The sequence below is a fragment of the Pararge aegeria genome, chromosome 23, assembly GCF_905163445.1.
Source record: "Pararge aegeria chromosome 23, ilParAegt1.1, whole genome shotgun sequence".
In the NCBI taxonomy this organism is placed as follows: Eukaryota; Metazoa; Arthropoda; class Insecta; order Lepidoptera; family Nymphalidae; genus Pararge; species Pararge aegeria.
Window position 1 is genome coordinate 2,548,794 of NC_053202.1, and position 10,865 is coordinate 2,559,658.

The 10,865-nt window shown below is 35.5% G+C and overlaps 1 protein-coding gene across 1 annotated transcript; it reads right to left on the reverse strand.

Annotated features, from left to right (window-relative positions):
- Positions 1–321: 321 nt before the first annotated feature.
- On the reverse strand, positions 322–10,383 carry LOC120634233 (methionine--tRNA ligase, mitochondrial). Its single transcript, XM_039904707.1, has 10 exons — positions 10,087–10,383; positions 8,585–8,683; positions 7,753–7,934; positions 7,030–7,149; positions 6,034–6,142; positions 4,984–5,102; positions 3,942–4,090; positions 2,913–3,115; positions 1,455–1,649; positions 322–792 (listed from the first exon to the last, which is right to left on the reverse strand). Exons 1-10 carry the CDS (start codon positions 10,169–10,171, stop codon positions 386–388), a joined length of 1,668 nt encoding a protein of 555 aa, XP_039760641.1. The 5' UTR covers positions 10,172–10,383; the 3' UTR covers positions 322–385.
- Positions 10,384–10,865: the final 482 nt, after the last annotated feature.

Consider the following 10,865-nt stretch of genomic DNA (forward strand, 5'->3'; position numbering starts at 1 on the left):
CACTGCCGTCGTCGTTGTACGGCCGTTAAATATTAGTATAGAAATAAAGATAAATTGAAACTTCATATTTGTTTTTGCTCGTTTTCGCATACAAATTATTGTTTAGGGGTCTGACTAGCTCATAAAGATGATATGTAGACCTACTTATCTTCTTTATGTTATACTATATATATATACATATATATATACTTGTGGAACCCAGGCGCCATCTGTCGCGCTGGTTTGTGAATCTAAACCATCCAGGGTGCCACCCAAACGCATACCAAAAAATTCATTCAAATCAGTCCAGCCGTTTAGGAGTTCAGTGACATATATATATAAAGATATATATTATATATGTCCAACAATGGACGTCAGTAGGTTGTAATGAAAATGATCTATTACCCTAACCACTAGCAGTTTTCTTGTGAATTTTCTTCTTATCCGAATATATCCTTTGGAAGAGCAAAAATTTACCACTCTGAATGTTTTTCGTCTCGAAGATGGCGCCTTCGACCCTCCAAGATGGCTTCATACAATGCTCCCAGTGTCTCGCATCATTAGGTATTTGCAATTTGTCTAAAAGTTTGCACGCCATGCTCGGTATAATTGGCTGTAATATTATTGAGCAAATTCTTAGCGTTTCTAGGGTCAGGTGGAGGATCACGTCAAGCTCTTTATGGCATTCCGGCTTCTTCTTCAGGTCCCAGGGTCTCATGGTCTCGAAGAACAGGTTTGCTAAGTGCAGTACGTGTATCACGGAATCCACCACTTTGTAGAACTGGTAGTTTGTGTAGTGCTGGTGACATATTTCTGGGGACGACATTCAAAATGTTCAAATAATACCGGTTGTTATTATGATTTAAAAAAAAAAAAAACCGTATGAGTATTTAGAGATAAAAAATAGCCCATGTTACTCTCCATGCTTCCAACTAACTCTATGCCAAACAATCAAGTGTAATGGTTGCGCTCAGTTAGGGCGTAAAGTAAGAACAGACAAACACCATAATAATATTGGTAATAATATGTAATATAATATAATTGGTCTATAACTTTTTTTTAAGAATTGTTAAGAATAAAAAAAAAATGTAAATCAATGAATGATAGAAAAATAATAAAAATTGGAAAAAATAAAAATTAGTGTGGCGTAATTTGTGTGTTAGCTATATTAAAAAACGAAATTTGTATGTTGTTTCTTCTTCAATTACCGGGCCACTAAAGGGCATAGGGCCCACAATGGAAGGGTTAAGGCCGTAGTCCACCACGGTTCCGGTGCAGTTTGAATGAATTTGGCTTGGCTTGGTGGACATTTGAGAACGTTATCAGAAACTTCAGACGTGCAGGTTTCCTCAAGATGTTTTCCTTTACTTACTTAAAACGCACATAACTTAGAAAAGTAAGAGGGGGTGCTGGGATTCAAACTGGGCAATTTGTGAATTAATAAGTTCAGAATGTTCTCTTGTCTGGTATCTCACCGGGTAATCTCTCCAGCCGGTCCAAAAGGTCCGCAGTGGCTTGTCTACTGATGCACGCGGTCAGCTCGTGCGGGTGCAGTGCGGGGAACTCTCCGCGCGGGTTGAGAGCAGCGCCGGTGGCGCGCGAGGCCAAGTTGCCCAGCGTGTCCGCCAGCTCCGAGTTCGCGATGTTGATCAGCTTGGTCTCGCTGTAATCTGTGCAATTTCATTAATATTAGACATGACGACGGGTTTATTGACGTGACAACGTCTTATCATTCGATGGAGCCGGCTGCGCGCACGAAAAAACATGACGTATGCGGCGTTACCTCGCTCTGAGGCGTTCCATTCAAGGCTTGAAGTGCAAGCGAGAGCGCGGAACGAGCGACAAAGAGGCACAGTCGGCCTCCGCGTTTGACATCTGTCTCTCTCCTACTTGAGTGAGCGATGCGTCCGCGTGGACAGCTTCTATACAATAATACATTTACATGTTTTCGACAAGGATGAAGTGCAGTGAAACGTGAATGTGGTGTCAATTGTTTATAGCAACGATAATATCTATCAAACAAATAAAATTAAAATTTTCTTTTGAAAAATGCAACCATTCCATCAGTATTTTCTTACGACGTTGTCACGTTCAACTATCGTCAGTAAGCCGACTTTACAGACAACCAATTTTTTTTTGCATTTTTGATGCTTTTTAAAAGACAATAATTTTTTATTTTTTTAAATGTCCTTTAAATCCTACTAACCTATTTTCCTCCGACATGACGGTTGGAGACTGTTCTAGGTCGGTACTTACAATTTCACTCAGTTATTGTATTTGCTGTTTTGTATATTTTCATATAAACTGAGGTGCAGATTTGTCATTCGGTGTACAGTCATCAAATATAAAGAAGTGACATAATCGCCAGAAATAACCGCACGTTATATCTCTTCAACTGATACACTATCTTAAGGCAAGTACGTATTTATCCAGAATTGTATCCCCTTTCGTTAAAAGTTTGACTTTAAACACTTTATAAGTGTTTTCGTGAATATTACGCAAAGATACGGGGAGCTAGTAACTAATACACCTTTATACAAGAGAAGGTTTCGAGGTTGTTTTGGTATAAAAATCGATGAATTATTGAATTTTTTAACAGTTTCTTTTGGTCGGAATTTGGGATTATAACCAAGGGTATTTCCGCAAACATGCTCACTAGCGTCATCAGCCATGGTGGCCTCTCCCAGTAGCATGCACCGTAGGGCCGAGGGCGCAGGTATTGAGCTTAGCACAGCCACGTTGCCAAGCGACTTGGACATCTTACTGCCCTCCAATGTCCAATGAGAGTGGCATACGCAAAGATGGTGTCAGATGTGAAGAGCGATGTCAGGATTGTTTTGGTATAAAAATCGATGAATTATTGAATTTTTTAACAGTTTCTTTTGGTCGGAATTTAGGATTATAACCAAGGATATTTCCGCAAACATGCTCACTAGCGTCATCAGCCATGGTGGCTTCTCTCAGTAGCATGTACCGCAGGGCCGAGGGCGCTGGTACGGAGCTTGGCGCGACCACGTTGCCAAGCGACTTGGACATCTTGCTGCCATCTACCGTCCAGTGCGAGTGGCAAACAATCTTCCTAGGGGGGTGCCAGCGTGCCGCCATTAAAAACGCTGGCCAGTAGATGCCGTGGAACCTAGACATAAGAAAGTTTGTTTGACCTTCAACCAAGTGGCAACGTATCATAGTAAATTCTTTGTATCGTCGACATTATCAACCCATTACAAATGCACACGATGGTAATTAACTATCAAGTGTCAGTTTACGAGTCCCCGAAATTTTATGATTCACATAATCGGTGTCGTAACGTCGTTAGACATCACATAAAGAGTTCGTGAAACGACTTTTTTTTCCCTAGGAATAACTTTAATCACTAAAGTCAAAGTCAAAAATATCTTTATTCAAGTAGGCACTTTTGATGCGTACATAAGAATTAGACGGTAGTGAGATAGCGATAACCACATTCGTAAACTTAAAGCTAAAGCTACGAGAGTTCCAAACGCGTCCTGGTGCCGGGTGTTATTTTTTTTTTTGTTATAACCATCTCACAATGTCATTTTAAATTATTAGAAGAGCAACCTGGTTAGAGCAATAATTTACACCCAAGCTTTTTTATCGATTACGTAGTCCTTTATACTGTAATAGGACTTTTCTATAAGCTTACGTTTGATACAAACTTTGAACTTTTTAAGAGACATCTCCAAGATGTCAATTGGTAGTTTATTGTAGAATTGTATGCAATTTCCTTTAAACGAATTATGAATTTCATGTAACCTAGTATATTGCACTGTAAGTTTATTCTTACTTCTAATGTTTAAATTATTGCAGTCACATTTTCCAAGTCGTCGTAGTCATCCAATTAAGGCGATTCCTAGATTTATTGAAAACTGGCATCAGTAAACGACACCTGCGGGCCGATAATGGATTGTTAATGATAATGGCGTTTAAATGCCTTGCCGTACTTGAGTATATCCTTTCCAACAACGTGAACGTCTGGAGGCCAGGCACGTCTGCTCTTCATCAGGTCTTCATCAGGATACCCGGTTACCGTTAAATAGTTTATAAGTGCGTCCAGCCATACGTAGATGCTTTGCTCTTCATCATCTGGTACCTATCAGATCAAATTATTAAAAGGTGGTTTTCAATCGACATTTTATAATTTTTATTTGTAGTTTTATTAAAAGGTGGTTTTCAATCGATATTAATAGGCATATTATAACTTTTATTTGTGTTTTTACCTACACTTGGAGGAAATATAAATTTGATTTTATTTTATTTTTTGCTCCCGTGCTTTATATCCTACATAAAACGTTTTGAAACAGTTTTCTTATTGTTAACACCCAATGTCGTCATAACCTCCAAATGGATTTTGTACAGAGTTTCATAGTAACACTCCTTTTTTATCGATGCCTTCAGCGCAAAGGCTTCTGCATAACCTGGTATCAGACCAGATCCGTATGTATGTGAGTATGCGACGTTATTTCTTACATTTTCTGATTGCTTTCTATTTTATATTTTTATTAAAGCGCTCTTCGCTCATACAATTTGGGAGGCAATAGGTCATTAAATTGGTAAACAAAAATAATACAGCTAGTTTATTATACATTTGATGAATATCTTAATGACAAGGTAAATTGGGAGCAGCCAGCTTCGCTCTCATCGCCCGCAAGATAGAGAAATGATCGTAAATGTTGATGTTGGAAAAGAGCAACTACTGAGTTTCTTGCCGGCTCTTCTCGGTAGAATCTGCTTTCCGAACCGCTGGTAGAGTCACTACAAACATACTTGACGTTTCAAAAGTGCTTATAAAGTGGGCCTACTTGAAATAAATGAATTTCGTTTTTTTTTATTAAAAACAATTACTAAAATAAAAGATAAAGTGGCAAATTTATATATGAAGATCTATAAAGATAGTTATTTATAGTTTAAGTTCTTTAAGCTCATATTGAAGCACTTGGTACTGCATACTTTAAATTAATATATCAAAACTATAAATAAACTTACCTGTATAGCCCAATGCACTCGGGAGGAAGGTCTGCTCACAGATATATCAGGGAAATAAGTGCTATTGGCTAAAAATTCTTGAAGTTGCTTCTGAAACTTGCTCGGTTGGATCACACCGTCTGTAGAAAGTTGAACAAGTTCAGTGCGACAATTGTGAAATTTTCTACCCATTTTTACTTATTCGTTCGCGCGAAATTTAAGTACCATTATCTATCTAGTTACAACACAGGGAAACAGTATTGCGATTTGTAAAGCATCTACTTACAAAAGTGGAAAACAGAATCGCGATTTGTACGGCATTCAGTGAGCTTCATCTAATTACAATTCTGGGAATCGGTATTGCGATTTGTATGTAATCTAAAGAGCACCATCTAGTTACAATAATCCCTGTATTGTATGCGATTTGTATAGAATCTAGTTACAAAAGTGGAAAACAGAATCGCGATTTGCATGTAATCCAAAGAGCTCCATCTAGTTACAATACTGGAAACAGTATTGCGATTTGTATGTAATCCAAAGAGCGCCATCTAGTAGTATTTGCAAGTAATGCAAAGAGCTTAATCTAGTTATAATACTATGAAACAGTATTACGATTAGTATGGAATCCAAAGAGCTTCATCTATTTACAATTCTATGAAGCAGTATTGCGATTTGTATGTAATGCAAAGAGCACCATCTAGTTAAATTACTGGGAAACAGTATTGCGATTTGCATGGAATCCAAAGAGCTCCATCTAGTTACAATACTGTGAATCGGTATTGCGATTTTTATGGAACCGAAAGGGTGCAATCTAGTTACGATACTGGGAAACAGTATTGCGATTTGTTTGGAATGCAAAGAGCTCCATTTAGATAAATTACTAGGAAAAAGTATTGTGATTTTCATGGAATCGGGCGCAATCTGGTAACGATACTAAAAAAGTAGTATCGTCACTCTATCGTCGATCTGCTGTCATTATTGTGTCCTAGTATTGGAACTAGAAGGTTAGGTTAAAAATCTTTACACTCCGGAAAGCTCATAAAAACAAAGCAATATAAATACATAGTTTACCAGTTTTAAGCCACTCCTGCAGATGTGTTTTGAAAGCGCTCAGTCTGAACATATAGTTTGTCTCTTCTGTCCACTCAACTCTATGCCCCGATTCTATTGACACTTTTACCTGAAAAATAGATTAGATTGTAGATTCAAAACCGTCGGGGTTTATTCTTGAATATGTGAATAAGTGAGTATTTTGACTAAGTGTGATTAATAGGGTTTATGACACAAGGTCATATCTCAACAGTAGATGGACAACAATATTAAAATTTCGTATAAAAAACTTCTGAAATACAAACTATAATCCAACTAAAAAGTAAATTAGTTTTTGTATAAATCAAGCTTCATTACAACCGGCTTCGAGTCGCGAAAAATTTGACTACAAAACTATTACTGACTTTAAAAGGGGTCACCCACATATTGTGGGTGAGCCCGGTTATATCTGTGTAGCCTTTTCAAATGTACAGGCGTTCAAATTGATTCAAATATTCATTTGTGTGATTGCAGGTTAACAAATTCCATCTTATAACATAACATGTTCCATGGTACATTTTAACTATTAATTAAACAATAGCATTAAATTATATATTTTTTTTTCCGTTCTAATTCTTTGTATTTGTGTACAATAAAGTGTATTTTGATTTTATTTGATTTAATATTAATATATATTTGATTTAATATTAATATATTTGTTTGATTTATTATTTAACATTTTACAGTAATAATCAACAAATGTCAGACAAATAAAATAACAAAATTGTGAAATTAAATAATAATGTCTTATTACTTAAATAATAATGTATAAATATGGAATTTTGAACAACTTCACTCAGTTATAATTTATTAAATATAAAAAAATTAATATGTGATGTTATTTTTGTTAAGTGACATACAATAAACTGTGAAATAAAATAAAGAATACAATAAGGCATACAGAGTAGTACCAAGTACAGTTCTCGATAATGTTAATTTCTGGCTATGATGATGATGTATAGGGCATTATAAGATTACCTTGCCTTCCTTAGTGATTTCGTCTTTAGTATGTGTTTCAGGTACAAAGGCTTCATCATTCACGCTGTACCATCCGGCATATTTAGCTTTGTAGATGTAGTCATTCTTCACCAATTTCCTCTGAATAATAAACATTGTCCTTACTATTATTATAAATGCCCTAATGAAGCCCAATCAACTTGATTTTTGTGCATAGAGTCAGTTTAAAAGACAGAGAGTAACATAGGCATTTATCCGAGAAAAAAAAATTGTTTCAAAAATGGAATTGGTCGTAAATTTTTTTTAAATTTCAGTAAGCGGTGATAGCATAGTGGTTAAGGAGAGTGCGGAGTGGAGCTTTGGCCTCCCTTAATAAGGAATCGAGTTCGATCTCCAGCATGATTTCTCTCTATAATTTTTCCAAGTTATCTGGGTTTTTTAATTCATGCAATCAAATATCACTTGTTTAAACCGTAATGTTCTCTAAGGCCTGTGAAGTCTACCAATCCGCATTTGGTCAGCGTCGTGGATAAACTCTTTTCATTCTAAGAGGAGACCAGTAGGTATTCAATAGTGGTTCGTTAATGGGGTGATAATAATAAAAAAAAGGTTTAATCAAAGTACGTCTACTCTCTGTACAGGGATTGTAATCTGTACGCAGAGGAGATCTGTGGCCGGCAGTGGGCCAGCAATGGGTTGAAAATGATGGTAATTATTATGTGTGTTAACCATTTCTTTACATACCCAGAAATATTTGACAGCTTTCTTGTGTTTGTCGTCAGTGGTGCGAATATAGTCTGTGTAGCCCACCTCAAAGTCCCTGAACAGATCCCTGTACTCCTTTGATATGTTGCTGCAGTACTCCTGCAGGGGTAGGTTGGCTTTCGCTGCTGCTTGCTGCACTTTTGTGCCATGTTCATCTGTACCTGTGAGAAACAAACTTTAATTACCAAATAAATAAATAAATAAATAAATGGATGGATGGATGGATGGATGGATGGATGGATGGATGGATGGATGGATGGATAGATGGATAGATGGATAGATAGATAGATAGATAGATAGATAGATAGATAGATGGATGGATGGATGGATGGATGGATGGATGGATGGATGGATGGATGGATGGATGGATGGATGGATGGATGGATGGATGGATGGATGGATGGATGGATAGATGGATAGATGGATAGATGGATAGATAGATAGATAGATAGATAGATAGATGGATGGATGGATGGATGGATGGATGGATGGATGGATGGATGGATGGATGGATGGATGGATGGATGGATGGATGGATGGATGGATGGATGGATGGATGGATGGATGGATGGATGGATGCATACCAGTTCCGGTACGATGTTGCATTGAAATCAATTAGGCAGATAGGTTAATATAACTGTTAAACCCCAACAGGGTAGCCCGTTACCATCTTAGATGCATCATCACTCATTAGCGGGTGAGATTGCAGTAAATGGCTAACTTGTATAGGTTAAAAAATAACAAAAACTAATTTAAATAGTATTGGACCAGAAAATTACAAAAATAATCTACAACTAGTCTTCGAACATACCTGTGCTGAATATAACTCTGCAATCTGGATTTACAAGTTTCTCAAATCGCTGTATCGCATCAGCTACAACTGCAGAATACAAATGACCTAAGTGAGGTGCTGGAATACAAAAAAGACAACATTAAGTAACATACTAAGCACAATTATATTTGAACCTGCATTTACCTAAGGAAACCCAATGTATTTTAATGTACGAACAACACTATTGATGAATTTCTTAGCAACAAGGCTGCTTGGAAGTAGCCCACTGCAAAATAATGTTAAAAAAAACAGCAATCTGCAGAGTTTCTTGCCAGGTTTGCTCAGGAAAATATGCTTCTGAACTAGTGGTAGTCATTACAAACAGTCCTTATAAACTGCCTAATATACTCTCAAAATAAATTAATTTTTTATGGTCCGTACCCTTTTACAATAAACAGGCTGTGTAACATTGAAAGTATTAAATAAATAAGTATTAATTTGCAGTCAGATTTTCTGATACTTGTCCGCCATTGAATGCAGTCTTCTATAATTTCTAATGTTAATTAAAAGATACAAGATCATTTGCAATGATTCTTTTGTTCGTTATGCTTTGAACAACATCTTGCAACACTTTTTAATAAGTTTGTCTTTTTCCTTTTCGGAACCCTATCATGGTTGTAAATGTAGAAAAATATTAAGAGCTAGGAGTTTCTAAGATAAATAATCAGTGAATATAAAAAGATTGTGTGGCGAAAGGGCAAAATTTGTATATGTTTCCACAGTTTTATCAATTCCCCGAGCATTGGCGCACATGAGGAAATAATATTCAAATACTTATTATACATGTAAGAAAAAACAGGGGTACTCTTTTTTTTTTTAATTTTAAATACTGCTTTTTTTTCAATTAACCACTTGAAAAAAAATAAGTTTATAGATAGATGATAAAAAAAACTGGAGTTAACTTCTCCTGTTTGCAAAAGGGGCTTTTGCAGGTGTACACATATATTTTATCTCTTGTCAGAGATAAAATTACAGGATATAATTATTTCCATCTGTCTTGCTAGCCGTGCAGGCCGATCTGTATCCCGGAACTACAATTTTCTTTTTAATTATGTCAGGTTGTTCCTGAGATAGATACATTCAAACATACTAACTCTTCAATTCAATCTATTATAAATATCTATTATGGTAAATTTTAATTTATATTGGTTGTTCTGTAGTTAATATGTAAATGTAGTATTTAGGTATGTTCATGTAAGTTTATTTCCTTTTTTTGTAACATACTTTATGCTCCATCCACTTTCCACTTTTTTATCGGCTTTGTATGCTCAGGTTGCCTTTAAAAGATCACTTTTAGTGATAAGGCCGCCTTTGCACCCTAGCACTAAGTACTATTACTAAAAATAAAAATTACAAGAAAAACCCTTGTATTTTTTTACTATTGTGCTGTGTTGCAATAAAGTTTTTCTATTCTATTCTGTTTTATTCAATAATATTTAAAAACTTTCAGCTAAATATAATATTAAGTAAAGGTAACTTACCGGCATTCACGTAAAATATCGGCGTTGTGATATAGAACGGCCTTTTTTGCACTACAGAAGAGAATAGACGGACAGACAAACGCATTTTCGATATATTACTCCAAGATTCCAGTTCCTAGAGGTTATAAATGTTAGAGGTCGTATAATATTTAAGTTCATTTATTAAACAGACTTTTTGCGTTCAGTAGGTATGTTTTATTTACGAATTCTTTGAAGAAAATTATTTATAGCACAAAAAAGACTTGACCTAAAAGAAAAATAAGAATAAATCTCATAATTTAATATCGGTTGGGACTAGGAAAAATACCGGACTAGAGATGGAAATTTTTTCTCGTCAGATATGTCGACATCGATAGTAAACTTATATTTTGTGTAGCACACAAAGTTCAATATTCACAAAAACTGAATCGTTCACGATTATATAACATCAAATTGTTTTTGTTCTTTGCACTGTTTTATGAAAGGCGTACTAACTTTTCATAAAATAGTACAATATTATAGATTCACTGCTTTTTAATTTTGAAATATCGATAACTATTAAAAATCTTCTTCGAACCCCTAAAAATTTTAAATAATATTGCTTTTCATTCTACGCAATCGACATAGTCAATAAAAAACTAAAGTTACATATAAAATACTGTACTCGTCGTAACTAAAGTTATACTTTGATAAGTTTCTGTTGCAAACATATAAGATTTCGAAAAAAAAAATTTATTGAAAAATAATTGGTATTTAATTCAATTGACACGAACAAAAACAACGTAAAAATATCTATTCAA